The sequence below is a fragment of the Ranitomeya variabilis genome, chromosome 2, assembly GCF_051348905.1.
Source record: "Ranitomeya variabilis isolate aRanVar5 chromosome 2, aRanVar5.hap1, whole genome shotgun sequence".
In the NCBI taxonomy this organism is placed as follows: Eukaryota; Metazoa; Chordata; class Amphibia; order Anura; family Dendrobatidae; genus Ranitomeya; species Ranitomeya variabilis.
The window spans coordinates 239,821,785-239,844,035 of record NC_135233.1 but is presented as its reverse complement, the minus strand read 5'-3'; the positions used below and the strand labels follow the sequence as shown (position 1 = coordinate 239,844,035).

The 22,251-nt window shown below is 43.4% G+C and overlaps 1 protein-coding gene across 1 annotated transcript in view; it reads right to left on the bottom strand.

The window, feature by feature from the left end:
- CACNA1B (calcium voltage-gated channel subunit alpha1 B) overlaps positions 1 to 22,251 on the bottom strand; it is a 386,102-nt gene that overhangs the window by 166,030 nt on the left and 197,821 nt on the right. The window contains exons 15-18 of the mRNA XM_077284262.1: positions 22,028 to 22,100; positions 21,793 to 21,910; positions 20,356 to 20,423; positions 18,952 to 19,058 (exon numbers count right to left, since the gene is read on the bottom strand). Coding sequence (XP_077140377.1) covers positions 18,952 to 19,058; positions 20,356 to 20,423; positions 21,793 to 21,910; positions 22,028 to 22,100 — 366 coding nt within the window. The remainder of the gene's footprint in view (positions 1 to 18,951; positions 19,059 to 20,355; positions 20,424 to 21,792; positions 21,911 to 22,027; positions 22,101 to 22,251) is intronic.

Below are 22,251 nucleotides of genomic sequence, written 5' to 3'. Positions count from 1 at the left end.
ACCTCCATCATATTTGACTGTAGGTACTGGGTTCTTTTCTTTGTAGGCCTCATTGTGTTTTTGGTTAACAGTAGAAAGATGTGCTTTAGTAAAAATGTCTATCTTGCTCTCATCTGTCCACAAGATGCTTTCCCAGAAGGATTACTCACGTACACTTTGGCAAACTGAAGTCTAGCTTTTTTATATCTCTGTGTCAGCAGTGGGGTCCTCCTGGGTCTCCTGCAATAGCATTTCATTTCATTCAAATGTTGACGAATAGTTTGCGCTGACACTGATGCACCCCGAGTCTGCAGGACAGCTTGAATTTCTTTGGCACTTGATTGGGGCTGCTTATACACCATCCAGACTATCCTATGTTGCAACCTTTCTCAAATCCTTAGACAGTTTTCTTCTACTCTTTCTGTTCTCCATGCTTAGTGTGGGACGCACAAACACACAATGCAAAGAGTCAACTTCTCCCATTTTTACCTGGTTTCAGGTGTGATTTTTATATTGTACTCACCCGTTGTTTGCCACAGGTGAGTTTGAAAGAGCATCAAATGCTTGAAACAAACTGATTTACCCAAATTTTTGCAAAGGTGCCAAAAATGTTGTCTGGTCATTTTGGAGGTTTTGTGAGAAACTATGTCTAATTTGCAGTTTTTTTGCGTTGTTCCTATACACACAAAGGAAATAAACGTGTATAACAAAACACGTGAAAATTCCATAAATTTTCTGGGAGAAATACTTCATTTTCTGGAACAATTTCAAGGGTGACAACACTTTTCGCCATGATTCTATCTATCTATCTATCTATCTATCTATCTATCTATCTATCTATCTATCTATCTATCTATCTACAGTGGGGCAAAAAAGTATTTAGTCAGTCAGCCATAGTGCAAGTTCCACCACTTAAAAAGATGAGAGGCGTCTGTAATTTACATCATAGGTAGACCTCAACTATGGGAGACAAACTGAGAAAAAAAAATCCAGAAAATAACATTGTCTGTTTTTTTATCATTTTATTTACATTTTATGGTGGAAAATAAGTATTTGGTCAGAAACAAAATTTCATCTCAATACTTTGTAATCTATCCTTTGTTGGCAATGACAGAGGTCAAACGTTTTCTGTAAGTCTTCACAAGGTTTCCACACACTGTTGTTGGTATGTTGGCCCATTCCTCCATGCAGATCTCCTCTACAGCAGTGATGTTTTTGGCTTTTCGCTTGGCAACACGGACTTTCAACTCCCTCCAAAGGTTTTCTATAGGGTTGAGATCTGAACACTGGCTAGGCCACTCCAGGACCTTGAAATGCTTCTTAGGAAGCCACTCCTTCGTTTCCCTGGCGGTGTGCTTTGGATCATTGTCATGTTGAAAGACCCAGCCACGTTTCATCTTCAATGCCCTTGCTGATGGAAGGAGGTTTGCACTCAAAATCTCACGAAACATGGCCCCATTCATTCTTTCATGTACCCGGATCAGTCGTCCTGGCCCCTTTGCAGAGAAACAGCCCCAAAGCATGATGTTTCCACCACCATGCTTTACAGTAGGTATGGTGTTTGATGGATGCAACTCAGTATTCTTTTTCCTCCAAACACGACAAGTTGTGTTTCTACCAAACAGTTCCAGTTTGGTTTCATCAGACCATAGGACATTCTCCCAAAACTCCTCTGGATCATCCAAATGCTCTCTAGCAAACTTCAGATGGGCCCGGACATGTACTGGCTTAAGTAGTGGGACACGTCTGGCACTGCAGGATCTGAGTCCATGGTGGCGTAGTGTGTTACTTATGGTAGGCCTTGTTACATTGGTCCCAGCTCTCTGCAGTTCATTCACTAGGTCCCCCCGCGTGGTTCTGGGATTTTTGCTCACCGTTGTTGTGATCATTCTGACCCCACGGGGTGGGATTTTGCGTGGAGCCCCAGATTGAGGGAGATTATCAGTGGTGTTGTATGTCTTCCATTTTCTAATTATTGCTCCCACTGTTGATTTCTTCAGTCCAAGCTGGTTGGCTATTGCAGATTCAGTCTTCCCAGCCTGGTGCAGGGCTACAATTTTGTTTCTGGTGTCCTTTGACAGCTCTTTGGTCTTCACCATAGTGGAGTTTGGAGTCAGACTGTTTGAGGGTGTGCACAGGTGTCTTTTTATACTGATAACAAGTTTAAACAGGTGCCATTACTACAGGTAATGAGTGGAGGAAAGAGGAGACTCTTAAAGAAGAAGTTACAGGTCTGTGAGAGCCAGAAATCTTGATTGTTTGTTTCTGACCAAATACTTATTTTCCACCATAAAATGCAAATAAAATGATAAAAAAACAGACAATGTGATTTTCTGGATTTTTTTTTCTCAGTTTGTCTCCCATAGTTGAGGTCTACCTATGATGTAAATTACAGACGCCTCTCATCTTTTTAAGTGGTGGAACTTGCACTATGGCTGACTGACTAAATACTTTTTTGCCCCACTGTATCTATCTATCTATCTATCTATCTATCTATCTATCTATCTATCTATCTATCTATCTATCTATCTATCTCATTCTGTGCAGATCTTTACCATCTATATTCTACATTTATCCATCATACAGGTTGGGAGGTATGATTAACAACACAATGACCACAGTAGGAAAAAAAGACGAAAATAATGAAAATATCAAAGAAAAAAAATAAAGGCAACTCAGACAGAGTTTCAGCTTCTAGGTTGCAGCTTCTATCTATAGCTGTGTTTTGACTTGATGGGAAGGAGCAATTAGTGTCAGCTGATCTCAGGCCAGCCCTTGCATTGCGATGGTTAATTTGGCACGGTGTTGGTAATTGAGCTAGATATATTGATTGGTAAGATCATACAGCAGTGAGTCGGTGAGGACTGCCTGCACCTCCAGAGCGGGGTATGCCATTGTCACCGGGCAGTACATTATCACCTGATAGCTTGTTAGATCCTCTGACAGTGAATCAGGGAGCTCTTCATCACTCTGACGTCCACACGTACATGGTGTCTGTGAGCTCAGAACTTCGCTGTCAGTCTCACTCATGGGAAGGACAAATAAACCAAAAAGTCTTATGTTTATCGAATGACCTGCATTACCTCCCATAAAATGACATCATTCGAGATCTGTGGGTTTGAACGCTATGATCCGGACATGTCTGTAAATAATGATCTTCACATTCTGATGTTTGAACCTTAGGATTATGCGAAAATCAGCGGCCATGCTCAGGCACTGCTCATCTCTGTCTTTACAAACAGCTGTAGGTCCATATCTGTATGAAAGGGTGTAACCTACAGATTGTTGGGTGTTTGAACGGTGGGACCTCCAGCGATTCAGAGAGTGGGGTCCTGGATCCCAGGAACAGGCCACTGCATAGCCCCAATGGAGCAGCAGTGCGCATCCTCGACCTCTGCACCATTCATTGTCTATGGCACTGCTGGGAACAGTCGCTTGCTGTACTCTGGCTGGGGGAGATGACAATAAATGGAGTGGGGCTATGCAAGCATTACTGTGGTGCTAACTAAATGGGGGACTCTAGAGACATGTTGTCTGGTTCGATGGGGGTCCCAACAGTTACACACTACTCAGGAATCAGCAGTTTATCACTTATTTTGCAGAAGTTGTTCTGGTGAGCCAACCCTTTAAATGTTTTATCAGAGAATTACCTATTGTTGAAATCAGCCTTTTATGTTAAATCTATTGTTTTGTTTTTTCTTTCATTTTTTTATTTCACGATCCATGTTAAAATAATTAAAAAAAAACTTGCAATTTTCACTCACTGTTCAAGAAGTCAAAATCTAGACTCCTACTTCCTGCTGGGCAAATGGACTTTATCAGCGATAGATAATCAGATTCTGTTTGTGTACAAGCTTTGAGCATGCTCCAATCTGGTCAAAGGTCATTGTGCAAGAAGGGAGAGGAGGTGAGCTGTGACATCACCTATTGTGAAAGGTGGATTGAGCAAAAAACATGGAAAAGGATTGGTACTTGAATAAAACTTCCAATTATTTAATCCGCTACAAACAGGGATATCCATGATTAAAAATGCAGTGATTCTTATGTGTTTCTGGCATAACTTTGCCAGATAAGGAAGTTTTATTCAAGTATAGATCCTTTTCCATATTTTTGCTCATTGCACACTGCTGGTCGGCAGCATGGATAGATGTACTTACTACTGATGCAGCCACAAGGCACAGTGAGGCTTTTCATGTTCTTGCACATTTTTCCTATGTACTTTACTGAATGGTGGATTCTATGTTATCTATTGTTTATAGAAGTTTTATCAGTCATTGCACTGGAGGAGGTGAGCTGTGATATCACCTATTGTGAATGGTGGATCCTGTGTTATCTACTGTATATAGAGGTATTATCAGTCATTGTAGTCCTGTCTGTGATGATAATGTATCTGCTGAACATCAGTCTAGTGAGGCCTAATGATAAACGTGTATGTGTGTGTGTGTGTGTATATATATATATATATATATATACACTCACCGGCCACTTTATTAGGTACACCATGCTAGTAACGGGTTGGACCCCCTTTTGCCTTCAGAACTGCCTCAATTCTTCGTGGCATAGATTCAACAAGGTGCTGGAAGCATTCCTCAGAGATTTTGGTCCATATTGACATGATGGCATCACACAGTTGCCGCAGATTTGTCGGCTGCACATCCCAAAGATGCTCCATACAAGGCAGGATGGATCCATGCTTTCATGTTGTTTACGCCAAATTCTGACCCTACCATCCGAATGTCGCAGCAGAAATCGAGACTCATCAGACCAAGCAACGTTTTTCCAATCTTCTACTGTCCAATTTCGATGAGCTTGTACAAATTGTAGCCTCAGTTTCCTGTTCTTAGCTGAAAGGAGTGGTACCCGGTGTGGTCTTCTGCTGCTGTAGCCCATCTGCCTCAAAGTTCGACGCACTGTGCGTTCAGAGATGCTCTTAGGCCTACCTTGGTTGTAACGGGTGGCGATTTGAGTCACTGTTGCCTTTCTATCAGCTCGAACCAGTCTGCCCATTCTCCTCTGACCTCTGGCATCAACAAGGCATTTCCGCCCACAGAACTGCCGCTCACTGGATTTTTTTTCTTTTTCGGACCATTCTCTGTAAACCCTAGAGATGGTTGTGCGTGAAAATCCCAGTAGATCAGCAGTTTCTGAAATACTCAGACCAGCCCTTCTGGCACCAACAACCATGCCACGTTCAAAGGCACTCAAATCACCTTTCTTCCCCATACTGATGCTCGGTTTGAACTGCAGGAGATTGTCTTGACCATGTCTACATGCCTAAATGCACTGAGTTGCCGCCATGTGATTGGCTGATTAGAAATTAAGTGTTAACAAGAAGTTGGACAGGTGTACCTAATAAAGTGGCCGGTGAGTGTATACAGTTGTGCTCAAAAGTTTACATACCTCTGCAGAATTTTTGCTTTCTTGGCCTTTTTTCAGAGAATATTGAATGATAACACCAAAACTTTTTCTCCACTCATGGTTAGTGGTTGGATGAAGCCATTTATTGTCAAACTACTGTGTTTTCTCTTTTTAAATCATAATGACAACCCAAAACATCCAAATGACCCTGATCAAAAGTTCACATACCCCATTTCTTAATACCGTGTATTGCCCTCTCTAACATTATTATTATTTATTTATATAGCACCATTAGTTCCATGGTGCTGTACATGAGAAGGGGTTACATCAAAATACAAATATCACTTACAGTAAACAAAACTAACTGACAGACTGATACAAAGGGGAGATGACCCTGCCCTTGCGGGCTTACATTCTACAGGATTGTGGGGACAGAGGCAGTAGGTCGGGGGTTGCAGTAGCTCCGATGGTGTTGAGGTGGTCGTGTGGTCATCATAGGTTGTAAGCTTCTTTGAAGAGATGGGTTTTCAGGTTCCGTTTGAAGGATCCAAATGTGGTGGATAACCAGACGTGTTAGGGCACAGAATTCTAGATGATGGGGGATATTCGGGAGAAGTCTTGGAAGCGATTGAGTGAGGAGCGAATAAGCATGGAGGAGAGAAGGAGGTCTTGGGAGGACCGGAGATTTCGTGAGGGAAGTGTTGTGAATTCTGCTCTTGGGCTCCCTCCGGTGGTTATAAGTGGTAGCGCTGCTGTCTCTGGATCACAGCAGTCATCAGGTGTGTTCACTTTTTGCAATTCTGACTGGGCTATTTAGTCTTGCTCTACCCTTTAGTCAGTGCCAGTTGTCCATTGTTCCTGGAGGATTCACATCCCTGCCTGGTCTCTCCTGCTTTGCTGTTCATTTCAACAAAGATAAGTTCTGGCCTTGATTTTTGCAGTCCACATGCTGTGGGCCTTATTGTTCAGTTCTTTTCCATGTTTTTGTCTTGTCCAGCTTTGTCTGTATAAGGATTTATTTAGCCAAGCTGGTATCTCTGGAGATGCAGATATACCCTCCATATCTTTAGTTAGATGTGGAGATTTTGTATTTTCTGTGGTGGATATTTTCTAGTGTTTTAATACTGACCGCATAGTACTCTGTCCTATCCTTTCTATTTAGCTAGAAGTGGCCTCCTTTGCTAAATTCTGATTTCAGTCTGTGTATGTTTTTCCCCTCTCCTCTCACAGTCAATATTTGTGGGGGGCTGTCTATCCTTTGGGGATTTTCTCTGAGGCAAGATAGTTTTCCCTTTTCTATCTCTAGGGGTAATTAGTCCTCCGGCTGTGTCGAGATGTCTAGGGAGTGATAGGTACATTCCACGGCTACTTCTAGTTGCGGTGTTAAGTTCAGGGTCTGCGGTCAGTACAGGTACCACCTTCTCCAGAGTACGTCTCATGCTGCTCTTAGGCCACCAGATCATAACAGTACAACTGGACAACAATGACTTAACCGCATCTCAGAAGAAGGGAAGGAAAGTGCTGAGCCATTTTTTTTTTCTGTAGTCTGTTGTTGTTTGTTTTTTTTCCCTCTTTACCTCTTTACCTCTGGGTGGCTCAGGAGTTTGGCGCTGGCATGGATGTTCAGGGATTGGCTTCTCGTGTGGATCAACTTGCTGCTAGAGTACAGGGTATTTCCGATTATATCGTTCAGACTCCGGTTTTAGAGCCTAGAATTCCAACTCCTGATTTATTTTTTGGGGACAGGTCTTTGAGCTTTAAAATAACTGTAAACTGTTTTTTTTGCTCTGAAGCCCCGTTCCTCTGGTGATCCCATCCAGCAGGTTAAAATTGTTATATCTCTGCTGCGTGGTGACCCCCAGGATTGGGCATTTGCTCTGGAACCTGGGAATCCGGCTTTGCTTAATGTAGACACCTTTTTCCAGGCGCTTGGGTTATTGTATGATGAACCTAATTCAGTGGATCATGCTGAGAAGACCTTGTTGGCCCTGTGTCAGGGTCAAGAAGCGGCAGAATCATATTGCCAGAAATTTAGAAAATGGTCTGTGCTGACTAAATGGAATGAGGATGCCTTGGCAGCAATTTTCAGAAAGGGTCTTTCTGAATCCGTTAAAGATGTTATGGTGGGGTTCCCCACGCCTGCTGGTCTGAGTGATTCTATGTCTCTGGCCATTCAGATTGATCGGCGCTTGCGCGAGCGCAGAGTTGTGCACTATATGGCATTGTCTTCCGAGCGGAGTCCTGAGCCTATGCAGTGTGATAGGATTGTGTCTAGAGCTGAACGACAAGGATTCAGACGTCAGAATGGGTTGTGTTTTTACTGCGGCGATTCTGCTCATGTTATTTCTGATTGCCCTAAGCGTACCAAGAGAATCGCTAGTTCTGTTACCATCAGTACTGTACAACTTAAATTTCTGTTATCTGTGACCCTGATCTGCTCATTATCGTCATTTTCTGTCATGGCATTTGTGGATTCAGGAGCCGCTCTAAACTTAATGGACTTAGAATTTGCCAGACGTTGTGGTTTCTCCTTGCAGCCTTTGCAGAGTCCTATTCCTTTGAGGGGCATTGATGCTACACCGTTGGCTAAAAATAAACCTCAGTTTTGGACACAGCTGACCATGTGCATGGCGCCAGCCCATCAGGAAGATTGTCGTTTTCTGGTGTTGCATAATTTGCATGATGCTATTGTGCTGGGTTTCCCATGGTTACAGGTGCATAATCCGGTATTAGATTGGAAATCTAAGTCTGTGACTAGTTGGGGTTGTCAGGGGGTTCATGGTGACGTTCCTTTGATGTCAATTGCCTCCTCCCCCTCTTCTGAAATTCCTGAGTTTTTGTCAGATTTCCAGGATGTATTCAATGAGCCCAAGTCCAGTTCCCTTCCACCGCATAGGGACTGTGATTGTGCTATTGACTTGATTCCAGGCTGTAAGTTCCCTAAGGGCCGACTTTTCAACCTGTCTGTGCCAGAACATACCGTCATGTGGAGCTATGTTAAGGAGTCTTTGGAGAAGGGGCATATTCGGCCATCTTCTTCACCATTGGGAGCAGGTTTTTTTTTTGTTGCCAAGAAGGATGGCTCCTTGAGACCCTGTATTGATTATCGCCTCTTGAATAAGATCACGGTCAAATTCCAATACCCTTTGCCTTTGCTTTCTGATCTGTTTGCTAGGATTAAGGGGGCTAGTTGGTTTACTAAGATTGACCTTCGAGGGGCATATAATCTTGTTCGTATTAAGCAGGGTGACGAATGGAAAACTGCGTTTAATACGCCCGAAGGCCATTTTGAATACCTTGTGATGCCATTCGGACTCTCTAATGCTCCATCTGTGTTTCAGTCTTTCATGCATGATATATTTCGGAATTATCTTGATAAATTCATGATTGTATATTTGGATGATATTTTGATTTTTTCAGATGATTGAGAGTCTCATGTGAAACAAGTCAGGATGGTATTTCAGATCCTTCGTGATAATGCCTTGTTTGTGAAGGGGTCTAAGTGCCTCTTTGGAGTACAGAAGATTTCTTTTTTGGGCTTCATTTTTTGTCCCTCATCTATAGAAATGGATCCGGTTAAGGTTCAGGCCATTCATGATTGGATCCAGCCCACATCCGTGAAGAGCCTTCAGAAATTTTTGGGCTTTGCTAATTTTTATCGCCGTTTCATTGCCAACTTCTCCAGTGTGGTTAAACCCCTGACCGATTTGACGAAGAAAGGCGCTGATGTGACGAATTGGTCCTCTGCGGCTGTTTCTGCCTTTCAGGAGCTTAAACGCCGATTTACTTCTGCCCCTGTGTTGCGTCAGCCGGATGTTTCTCTTCCTTTTCAGGTTGAGGTTGACGCTTCTGAGATTGGGGCAGGGGCCGTTTTGTCTCAGAGGAATTCTGATGGTTCCTTCATGAAACCGTGTGCCTTCTTTTCTCGAAAGTTTTCGCCTGCGGAACGCAATTATGATGTCGGCAATCGTGAGTTGTTGGCTATGAAGTGGGCATTTGAGGAGTGGCGACATTGGCTTGAGGGGGCCAAGCACCGTATTGTGGTCTTGACCGATCATAAGAATCTGATTTACCTCGAGTCTGCCAAACGGCTGAATCCTAGACAGGCCCGATGGTCCCTGTTTTTCTCCCGTTTTGATTTCGTGGTCTCGTATCTTCCAGGTTCTAAGAATGTTAAGGCTGATGCCCTCTCTAGGAGCTTTTTGCCTGATTCTCCTGGGGTCCTTGAGCCGGTCGGCATTCTGAAGGAGGGGGTGATTCTTTCTGCCATCTCCCCTGATTTGCGACGGGTTCTTCAGGAATTTCAGGCTGATAAACCTGACCGCTGTCCAGTGGGGAAACTGTTTGTTCCTGACAGATGGACTAGTAAAGTGATTTCTGAGGTTCATTGTTCTGTGTTGGCTGGTCATCCAGGGATTTTTGGTACCAGAGATTTGGTTGGTAGGTCCTTTTGGTGGCCTTCTTTGTCACGGGATGTGCGTTCTTTTGTGCAGTCCTGTGGGACTTGTGCGTGGGCTGTTATGATCCTAGTGGTAGAGGATCTCAGAAGTTCCAGCTAAGTCCGCAAACACAAAAACCAGCTCATAGGGAGGTGGTAACTTGGCTGACCGTATATCTAATCCTAGCACAACAACTAGAAGTAGCCGGGGAACGTACCTACGTTGATTCTAGACGTCTCGCACCAGCCGGAGAACTAACTAACCCTTTCAGAGAAAATAAGACCTCACTTGCCTCAAGAGAAAGGACCCCAAAGTTATAATACAAGCCCCCAACAAATAATAACGGTGAGGTAAGAAGAAAAGACAAACGTAAGAATGAACTAGATTTAGCAAAGAGAGGCCCACTAATTAATAGCAGAAAATAGGAAGGAGACTTATACGGTCAGCAAAAACCCTACAAAAATATCCACGCTGAAAATCCAAGAACCCCCGCACCGACTAACAGTGTGGGGGAAGAATATCAGCCCCCTAGAGCTTCCAGCAAAAATCAGGAATTACATTATGAACAAGCTGGAACAAAATAGAAGCAAAGCGAATAAACAAAAACAAGAAAGCAGGACTTAGCCCATCCTGCAAAGAACAGGAGACCAGGAGTCAGGAGCAAACAGACACAGACTGACCACATCGACTCCAGGCACCAGACTGAGTCTCCAGGAAGTCCAAACAGGAACACCTAAGGCCCAACGAACCAGGTGGGTACCAACCTGGAGAAAGACGATCCAAGTGCAACACCGCTAGTGACCACAAGAGGGAGCCAAGAAATATAGTTCACAACAGCGGGCCAAGCCTTGCTGTTCCCGCGCTAGTGGGTTGCTTTTGCCTTTGCCGGTCCCTGAGAGGCCTTGGACGCATATTTCTATGGATTTTATTTCAGATCTTCCGGTTTCCCAGAGGATGTCGGTTATCTGGGTGGTTTGTGACCGGTTTTCTAAGATGGTTCATTTGGTACCTTTGCCTAAATTGCCTTCCTCTTCTGATTTGGTTCCGTTGTTTTTTCAGCATGTGGTTCGTTTGCATGGCATTCCGGAAAATATTGTGTCCGATAGAGGTTCCCAGTTTGTTTCTAGGTTTTGGCGGGCCTTTTGTGCTAGGCTGGGCATTGATTTGTCTTTTTCTTCCGCATTTCATCCTCAGGCAAATGGCCAAACTGAGCGAACTAATCAGACTTTGGAAACTTATTTGAGATGCTTTGTGTCTGCTGATCAGGATGATTGGGTGGCTTTCTTGCCATTGGCCGAGTTTGCCCTTAATAATCGGGCTACTTCTGCTACCTTGGTTTCACCCTTCTTTTGTAACTCTGGTTTTCATCCTCGTTTTTCTTCAGGGCAGGTTGAGCCTTGTGATTGTCCTGGGGTGGACTCTGTGGTTGACAGGTTGCAGCAAATTTGGGCTCATGTTGTTGACAATTTGGTGTTGTCTCAGGAGGGGGCTCAGCATTTTGCTAACCGTGGTCGGTGTGTTGGTTCCCGGCTGCGGGTTGGGGATTTGGTCTGGTTGTCTTCCCGTCATGTTCCTATGAAGGTTTCTTCCCCTAAGTTCAAGCCTCGGTTTATTGGCCCTGATAGGATTTCTGAGATTATCAATCCAGTGTCTTTTCGTTTGGCCCTTCCAGCCTCTTTTTCCATCCATAATGTTTTTCATAGATCTTTGTTGCGGAAATATGTGGTGCCCGTTGTTCCCTCTGTTGATCTTCCTGCCCCGGTGTTGATTGATGGGGAGTTGGAGTATGTGGTTGAGAAGATTTTGGATTCTCGTTTTTCGAGGCGGAAGCTTCAGTATCTTGTCAAATGGAAGGGTTATGGCCAGGAGGATAATTCTTGGGTTGTTGCCTCCGATGTTCATGCTGAGGATTTGGTTCGTGCCTTTCATTTGGCTCGCCGGATCGGCCTGGGGGCTCTGGTGAGGGTTCGGTGACCCCTCCTCAAGGGGGGGGGTACTGTTGTGAATTCTGCTCTTGGGCTCCCTCCGGTGGTTATAAGTGGTAGCGCTGCTGTCTCTGGATCACAGCAGTCATCAGGTGTGTTCACTTTTTGCAATTCTGACTGGGCTATTTAGTCTTGCGCTACCCTTTAGTCAGTGCCAGTTGTCCATTGTTCCTGGAGGATTCACATCCCTGCCTGGTCTCTCCTGCTTTGCTGTTCATTTCAACAAAGATAAGTTCTGGCCTTGATTTTTGCAGTCCACATGCTGTGGGCCTTATTGTTCAGTTCTTTTCCATGTTTTTGTCTTGTCCAGCTTTGTCTGTATAAGGATTTATTTAGCCAAGCTGGTATCTCTGGAGATGCAGATATACCCTCCATATCTTTAGTTAGATGTGGAGATTTTGTATTTTCTGTGGTGGATATTTTCTAGTGTTTTAATACTGACCGCATAGTACTCTGTCCTATCCTTTCTATTTAGCTAGAAGTGGCCTCCTTTGCTAAATTCTGATTTCAGTCTGTGTATGTTTTTTCCCTCTCCTCTCACAGTCAATATTTGTGGGGGGCTGTCTATCCTTTGGGGATTTTCTCTGAGGCAAGATAGTTTTCCCTTTTCTATCTCTAGGGGTAATTAGTCCTCCGGCTGTGTCGAGATGTCTAGGGAGTGATAGGTACATTCCACGGCTACTTCTAGTTGCAGTGTTAAGTTCAGGGTCTGCGGTCAGTACAGGTACCACCTTCTCCAGAGTACGTCTCATGCTGCTCTTAGGCCACCAGATCATAACAGGGAAGATATTGAGAGATTAGTTTGGAAATATACGGAGGAGAAATGTTATGGATGGCTTTGTAGGTCAGTGTTAGTAGTTTAAACTGGATACGCTGGGAAATTGGGAGCCAGGGAAGGTATTTGCAATGATGGGTAGCAGGAATGTAGTACACCAGCGCCCCAGAGTCCTGGCCGTTGCAGTAATGTTATTCTTCCACCAGGGGGAGTGATATTACGTCTGAGGGCAATAAAGGAGATCTTCTTACTAGGTATCACAAACCACACTTCACACTCCAGGCCGCCAGGGGGAGCTATGCTCCTATCTATTAGGGCACTCCTCACAATTAGGTAAAACTGGTAGGCTGGACAGGAAGTTAAGCAGAAGCTGGCTGGAGCGAGTTCGAGCCAGATGCAGACTGCGGTCTAAGGAGGACGAGGGTCCACAGAGCTGCGCCTGCCCCACGTGCAGCAGCATCCTAAGAAAGAGACATCAGAAGGGAATTGTCTTGTAGCGAGTGAGAAATGAAGTCATAGCAAAAGGAGAGGAAACCAGGAGTTCTGCCCTGCAAAAGGCTGCCTCCTTTCTGAGGCGCAGGAATCCGGTAGCCAGAATACCGAGGGAGTAAGGATCTCTACGCTTTACTTCAGAGACTGGCAGGACAGCTAGTTCCATATTAGTTGCTCGACCTTATACCCAGGAGGCACGGTGGCAACTGTGGAGGCCGGGGCGTGATAGAGTCCCTGTAAAAGGCCTTAGGCCATCAGTCATACGGGTTTGTCCTATCCTATCCATCAGGGGGACAGAGAGAAAGAGACATTACATCTACAATAGTTGTGAGGACCTTACCGAGACGCACAGCAGGGAGGTACTACAACACCCAGGCGCTAGAGGAAGGCTACTGATTTCCACCTGGATAAGGGGACTCTGGATTTGCCTTCAGACCGGCCGGACTCTGCCTACCCTGTGATCTGTACCCTGGACTGTGGAAGCTGAAGCCTTCAGTAAAGGTAAAGAGACTGCAACCTTGTGTCCTCGTTATTCACTGCGCCTTACATCATCCACCATCTACACTCTGGGAAGCCCTGGGGATACACTTCACCTGTGGGAAGGTATACCATCTAGCTGCCATCACATCACCCCAGCAGACTCCTAAGCAGCGTCGGTCACCCTGACCGAATACCACAGGTGGCGTCACGAACATTATCCCTTTAAAGACCTTTCCCCCCTTATTTCTACAACGGACGCCCCTAGGGCCACGTACCGGGTCAGCCACCGTAACATCCCCCTTGAGAACCGAAGGGCCCGGTACCGAGTTCCCCTAGCCCTTGGGGGCGATCCAGTAGCGAGGAGAGAGATTAATTAGTTGGGCAGCAGAGTAAAGGACGGACTGGAGGGATGCGAGAGTGTTAGAGGGTAGGCCACAAAGGAGGCCATTTTGGTAGACTGAAGGTTGAGGAAAGGATGGATTCTGGAAATATTTTTGAGGTGGAGGTGACAGGAGGTGGCGAGAGTTTGGATGTGCAGTTTAAAGGACAGGGCAGAGTCAAGGGTTACTCGAAGGCAGTAGAGTACCGGGACGGGGGAAAGTGTGAATCAATGACAAGTAACATCAATGACAGCTTGAAGTCTTTTGTGGTAGTTGTGGATGAGGTTCTTTATTTTCTCAGATGGTAAAGCTGTCCGCAAAAATAACCCAGTTCCTGTAAATTCCTGGGCTGTCTAGCATGACCTGTGCGCTTGAGATCTCAGAGTGGCTCAATGATGTTGAGGTCAGGAGACTGAGATGGCCGCTCTAGAACTTTCACTTTGTTCTGCTGTAGCCAATGACAGGTCGACTTGGCCTTGTATTTTGGATCGTTGTCATATTGGAACATCCAAGTACGTCCCATGCACAGCTTGTGGACTGAGTAGTACAAATTTGCCTCCACTATTTGATGATAACGTGCTGCATTCATCTTTTCTTCAACTTTGACCAACTTTCCTGTGAATTTGTAGCGCACACATCCCCCAAAATCAGTGATCCACCTCCATTCTTTACAGTAGGAATGGTGTTCCTTTCATCATAGGCCTTGTTGACCTCTCTCCAAATGTAACATTTATGGTTGCGGCCAAAAAGTTCAATTTTGGTCTCATCACTCCAAATTACCTTGTTCCAGAAGTTTTGAGGCTTGTTTCTGTGCTGTTTTGCATATTGTAGGCAAGATACTTTGTGGCATTTGCGCAGTAATGGCTTTCTTCTGGCGACTTGACCATGCAGCCAATTTTTCTGGCGATTCGACCATTTAGCCCATTTTTTTCAAGTGCCTCATTGTGTATCTTGAAACAGCCACACCACTAGTTTTCAGAGAGTCCAGTATTTCAGCTGATGTTATTTGTAGGTTTTTGTTTGCATCCCAAACAATTTTCCTGGCAGTTGTGGATGACATTTTTGTTGGTCTACCTGACCGTGGTTTTGTTTTTACAGAGCTCCTGATTTTCCATTTGTTAATCACAGTTTGAAAGCTGCTGACGCATTATCAATTCCTTGGATATCTTTTTGTATCCCTTTACTGTTGTATACAGTTCAACTACCTTTCCCCATAGATCTGTTGACAATTTGTTTGCTTTCCCCATGACTCACAATCCAGAAACGTCAGTGGCTGGATGGTAGATGCAAGAGTCTGTCTGGATACCAGAAACTCAATCAGCATTTATGCACACACATTGATTACAAGCAAACAGGTCACGTGGGGGTTGCGTAGCAACCAGGCAACCCCCATATGTACTTATGCTGGCTAACATGTAAATCATTCAGCTGCGGCAAGAAAAACTAAATCTCTGAGCACTAAAAAATACTTGGAGGACCCCCGAGCATGCTCGAGAAATCTCGAGTAACGAGTATATTCGCTCATCACTAGACGTTAACTTTAGTAGCCATTTAAACCCATTTGTGTCAACATCTGTGCATGTTATCAGGCCAAAATCACCAGGGTATGTAAACTTTTGATCAGGTTCATTTGGATGTTTTGGGTTGTCATTATGATTTAAAAAGAGAAAACACAGTAGTTTTACAATAAATGGCTTCACCCAACCACTAACCATGAGTGGAGAAAAAATGTTGGTGTTATCATTCATATTCTCTGATAAAAGGTCAAGAAAGCAGAAATTCTACCGGAGCATGTAAACTTTTGAGCACAAATGTATGTATGTGTAATATATATATATATATATATATATATATATATATATATATATATATATATATATATATATATATACGCAGTACAGGCCAAAAGTTTGGACACACCTTCTCATTTAAAGGGAACCTGTAACCTGAATTTGGCGGGACCAGTTTTGGGTCATATGGGCGGGGTTTTCGGGTGTTTGATTCACCCTTTCCTTACCCGCTGGCTGCATGCTGGCCGCAATATTGGATTGAAGTTCATTCTCTGTCCTCCGGAGAACACGCCAGCGCAAGGCAATATTTTCTATATTTTCATGACTGTGAAAATTGTACATTCACACTGAAGGCATCAAAACTATGAATTAACACATGTGGAATTATATACTTAACAAAAAAGTGTGAAACAGCTGAAATTATGTCTTATATTCTAGGTTCTTCAAAGTAGCCACCTTTGGCTTTGATGACTGTTTTGCACACTCTTGGCATTCTCTTGATGAGCTTCAAGAGGCAGTCACCGGGAATGGTCTTCCAACAATCTTGAAGGAGTTCCCAGAGATGTTTAGCACTTGTTGGCCCTTTTGCCTTCACTCTACGGTCCAGCTCACCTCAACAGTGTCACCAGCAAAGCACCCCCACACCATCACACCTCCTCCATGCTTCACAGTGGGAACCAGGATGTAGAGTCCATCCGTTCACCTTTTCTGCGTCGCACACAGACACGTTGGTTGGAACCAAAGATCTCAAATTTGGACTCAACAGACCAAAGCACAGATTTCCACTGGTCTAATGTCCATTCCTTGTGTTCTTTAGCCCAAACAAGTCTCTTCTGCTTGATGCCTGTCCTTAGCAGTGGTTTCCTAGGAGCTATTTTACCAAGAAGGCCTGCTGCACAAAGTCTCCTCTTAACAGTTGTTGTAGAGATGTGTCTGCTGCTAGAACTCTGTGTGGCATTGAACTGGTCTCTAATCTGAGCTGCTGTTAACCTGCGATTTCTGAGGCTGGTGATTCGGATAAACGTATCCTCAGAAGCAGAGGTGACTCTTGGTCTTCCTTTCCTGGGGCGTTCTCATATGAGCCAGTTTCTTTGTAGGGCTTGATGGTTTTTGCCACTGCACTTGGGGACACTTTCAAAGTTTGCCCAATTTTTCGGACTGACTGATCTTCATTTGTTAAAGTAATGATGGCCACTCGTTTTTCTTTACTTAGCTGCATTTTTCTTGCCATAATACAAATTCTAACAGTCTATTCAGTAGGACTATCAGCTTTGTATCCACCAGACTTCTGCACAACACAACTGATGGTCCCAACCCCATTTATAAAGCAAGAAATCCCACTTATTAAACCTGACAGGGCACACCTGTGAAGTGAAAACCATTCCCGGTGACTACCTCTTGAAGCTCATCAAGAGAATGCCAAGAATGTGCAAAACAGTCATCACAGCAAAAGGTGGCTACTTTGAAGAACCTAGAATATAAGACATAATTTCAGTTGTTTCACACTTTTTTGTTAAGTATATAATTCCACATGTGTTAATTCATAGTTTTGATGCCTTCAGTGTGGATGTACAATTTTCATAGTCATGAAAATACAGAAAAATCTTTAAATGAGAAGGTGCGTCCAAACTTTTGGTCTGTACTGTATATAATATATATATATATATATATATATATATATATATATATATATATATATATATATATATATATATATATACACAAACATTTATAAACACATGATGAACATATAAAAAATTGGAAAGTAAAAGTTTATCAAACTTTTTTTTTCTTTTTTTTTTTCTTTAAACAGTTTGTCTTTTTCTGGTGACACACTACTTTTAAGAACTCTGGAGAGGGGCGTTCCTTTCCAGGGACCAGATATAACTAAGGAAATGTCTGAATGGATTTACTGAAAGGACTCAGAACTACTTGCAGTTCTTTTTTATTATTTTCAGTGGCTCTTTTTCAGACACCAGTAGTTTGGGACACTTTTAAGCATGGAGATTTTTTGCTGATTTCACATCAGCAGCGCCGCATCATCGCCAGCAGTCATATAGGCTGGATTGCGAATGTAGGCAGCCATCTCACTGCATCCATCGTGAGCAAAACTCACGTCCATCTGCTCAGGAAAACTCGTCCATCTGACTTACACATCTGCTTTTTCATCTTTTTATGTGCTGGAGGGAACTCTGGCAGATTGTCCTGTTGCCTGCCTCTTATGGTGGTGTGAGCCATCTATTAGGAATAGGTATGTACGTGCGCTCTACAACTAATGTCTAGTGTTCAACTGGGTCTGTTTGTCCACTTTGAACCCTTGAAAACATGACCTGCAAAAAAAAGAAGTCCCCAATTGGGACCCCAATCCATAGCAGAAGACTACCGCAAATAAGCGTGCATGTTTTCCGTCCGTGAGCTGCCCGTGTGTGTGACTGACCACAGACAGACCAACTGTAGCCAATGTACTAGTGCAGATGGGCAATTTCATTATTCTGGTCCATTTTTGCGGCATACAGTATATGCTCTGTCTGACTAGGATCCTATACATTCACTGTGCATTGCACAAATAAATACCTGAAGCCTGTATAGATTCCTTGCACAAAGCTGTGAGTCTCTGTTGCAGCCATACAGGCTCCGTCAGGTGGTGTAGAAATGGAGAATACCATACATTTTGGGGGGATTTGTGTGGATGGGAGAAATAACTTTTTTATGGCTCCATATGAAATCTGAAGCACACAGAGAAACAGTGCGTGTGCATTTTTCCAGAGTTTTTTTTCCTGCAGCCAAAACCTGCTCTCTTGACAATATAAAAGTTTTTGCTGCTTTTTTCATAGCATTTTTGTTGCTTTTTGGGGTGCAGAGTACATGTGATTTGTCTACAGTACATCTTTAAAAAAGTTATTTTTAGTCATCAAAAAATGCATCAAAACCTGTTTCCTGTTTTTTTGCACTTTCTCATTGTTTTCTATGGGTGAAAAAAAAAACGCTAGAAAAAATGCTGAAAGAATTGACCTGCTGCAGATGTCACATCGGACATGCGCGATTAACATCTCCCTCGACCATCAGGCATGCGCCCCAATGCACATTACACAGTCGGCTGAACCCATTGACTTCAGCAGGTTCTGCCGACATTAGTCCAATGTGTATCGGGGCCTTAGGGGGCAAAGTCATTTATCTAGATGTGGACAGGGCCTAGACTTGGCATTCCTTCAGAACTGGGAAGTGGGCAACTGATAAACGAGAGGGGGCACAATCTACAGAATTGATCCTTACGCTGTAATTGAAAGATTTGCCGCTGACATAGGACTGACTTCCGCCACCTCCTTGGCTTTTTGCAGCGCCAGTTTCTGATTGGTTGCTTCTTCCATCTCCTCCTCATCCTATAACAGGAAATACTTATTTTGTGATCCGTGCACAGTAAGAAATTCACACGTGTAGTTTACAAGTAGAAAAAAAGGGCAGGTACACAGCAAAGAGCATCAGCAGTACAATTAAACCTTGTTATTATAGGTCCTGAGATGCTATTATTCCTTGTGGAGACTTCCAAGTGGCATTGGGTGACTTAAAATATGGGCAAAGCTTCTGGGAAAAAGTATGCAAATGAGCTCTCTTCTAAAGGGAAGAAAGCTTGCTCTCTAGCGCCACCTATCGGAGGTAGCTATCTTATATAACCAGAGTCTTCCAAGAAGAAAAGGCAGCTGTTTTATGTTTTTTTGCCCGTCATCAGTACTTTTTTTCGTCTTGGAGGAGAGCGGTTTTGCATGCTTGCTTATCTTCAGACTGCTATTAATACTAGATATTTTGCAGGTTGCCCCCTTCTGCAGTTCTTCCAAATACTGGAGAGGAAAATGTACCCAACTGACAAAATAAGGTTTGCTCCATTGCTGGTCACTTCCACAACAGGAGGTGAGCAATGGTGATGATGTCCTGTCGACAGTCGCCTGCTGCCCACGCAGAACCGGCTGGTATTGGGCACCTTCACCAGATGCATGATATCTGCCAGCTACATGCATCCTGACAGGCACCTGATGATGGGGCGTTATTATGGCCACTAACCACCAGATGTGGAAGTTACCAGTACCACAGCAACTCTTTAAGTTCCTGTATCCAGAATAGATCTGTTTGTTAGGATGGCTACTGTTTGTCCGCTTGCAGGACCTACTATGGACTTAAAGGGGTTTTCTGGTTTAGAAATCCTACTGTCCAATGCTCTGAATTAATATGAAGGATCTCCTCTTCAGGTCCCCTCATTTATTTGCCAGAGCAGAGTAAGGATACAAAGAGCGTCTCTCTCTGGGGTGGTCCGGCACATCTGTACATCACATGGACCACTGACGTCAATGGGGAGCTTGCTCCTTGTGGAGGCACTACAGGAAAAATAAACCCTTCCAACCGGATCCTCTCCCCGATCACAGCTGTTCGCTGGGAATATTTGATAGTTTATTTTCGATATCTAGAAAAATAGCAGGTATATAAAAATTTAACAACTGCTGCGTATGTACAGGAGATGATAAGGTGTGTCCCCGGTCAAATGTTATCACTAATGTAAGGGTTAGCAGAAGAGTTGTGCTGCATGAGATCTATTTAGGATATGCTCCAGTCATATAAGGCCACAGTCAGCACAAGTGGAGCGAGAAATTATTTATAGCGGAGGTTCCCAGCGAGATAATCACATACCTTGGTCAATTCCTGTGCGTTAGCCAGATTGTCAACAGCAATAGCTAAGAATACATTCAGAAGAGTATCTTATACAGACGGGAGTTAAGGACGTCAGGCTATAAATCCGTGCTCTGAACTTATCGTATGCTAGTGGACACCAAGGAGGGCTCCAGTCTGGACACAGTTTATTGCCCGTAAGACTATTGGGATGGACCTTTAAAGTGAAACTCTCACTTGAATACAATACTACGTTGCGCTCGGTAATTTTTGTCAGTGCTATAGATATTGTAGAGCACATGGACGACCAGCGCTCCATTCAACGCCTCCTGGCTGTGGTCCAGGATCACCCAGCCTGGTGATTTCCATAAAGAAAAGAGAAGTCACAAGTGGGGATAAGAACTACTTAAGTTCCTGATATGGGGTCTGAATTCATTTAGGCGTTTGATCTGAGATCTGAATTAATTTAGGGGTCTGGTCTGAATTCGGCTGTAGTACTGTGGCCAAGAAGGGGAACAGGGAACACAGAATCCCACCCATTCTGGTGACTGCTCTAAACATAATTGAATCCACGGATGGGGATACAAATTATTTAGCTGCCTGATCTGGGGTCTGAATTCATTTTGAGGTTTGGTGTGTGGTCTAAGTTATATTTTAATTTGGGTCTGTTCTGAGAGGAATGGGGTGTGATTTGAGGTCTGAATTAATTTAGGAGTTTGGTTTATAATCTGAATCAATTCAGTGACCTGAATGCATGTAGATTTTTATCTGAGGTCTGAATAAATGTAGGGGTCTGAATTAATTTAGGGCTCTGGTCCAAGGAGTAAATTGATTTAGGGGTCTGCTCCGGGATCAAAATTAATTTAGAGGTCTCTGATTCTCAAGGAACCTAGCGGTATGATCTGGTGTCTGAATTTATTTAAAGATTTACCCTGGGGTCTGAATACATTTATTAAATTTTTATTCCCATCTTCATAGATAAATACTATTGGACAATGCTTGATAATTCAAACACTTTTGCCATTTAATGTTTATTAAAATTTTTAGCCATTCTTGAGATATTAACACTTTTTTTCTCTTTTTTTTTTACAACTCGTTGCCTTGGACCGACCACCGCCGCTGTCTAGATTGTAAGCCCTGTGCTGAAGCTTGCTGAGATTAGGAGGCAACAGCATGATCCAGCGATGTTGGCCAGCTTCAAAACAGCGCAACATAGAAGAGCTTGTAAGCACTGCGCATGTTCTGCTCTCTAGCAGCGGTGGTGTTCGGCCTTCAAGTCAACGAAATATAAACAAAAGAAAAGTGTTAATATCTCAGAACAGTTGGAAATTTTAATATGCAGTAAATTGTAAAATAACTTGTATTTACAAGAACTATCAGATAATACCCATTTATGAATATGGGGATAACCATTTAGTGGACAGTTATAAGAACCTTGTTTGAAGCATGAAAGGATACAGTTACCAAACAATGTAAGAATGATGAAATAAACACAGGAGTACATTCCTTTGCTGACGCCTCCTTGTGACTCGATGCCAAAGTACATGACCGTGTTCCAATCCTCTCCTGTCAGGATCTACCATAGGAAACATAGAAAAAGACAATAAGATTTGAGACTGTCACTTTGGCATCATAGCAGAAGTGAAAGCTGTAGTGACTAGCTCAAGCAACCAAAAAGTAAGTCATAACTCACCTGAAACACAGTTAGTATGGCTGTGGGAAAGGTGTCAAAGTTTGTATTTCTTGTTTCTTCTTCAAAGTAAAATCTGAAAAAAATCATATTATAAAAAAAGAACATTTTTATTAAAGTACATACCAGTGCATTCTTAGACAGGAAAAGAAAATTATTGACTCAAAATTATGGAAACTGTGACCTTTTGTTAAAAATTAAGGACTTGGTCGTCCTTGTGACACGGA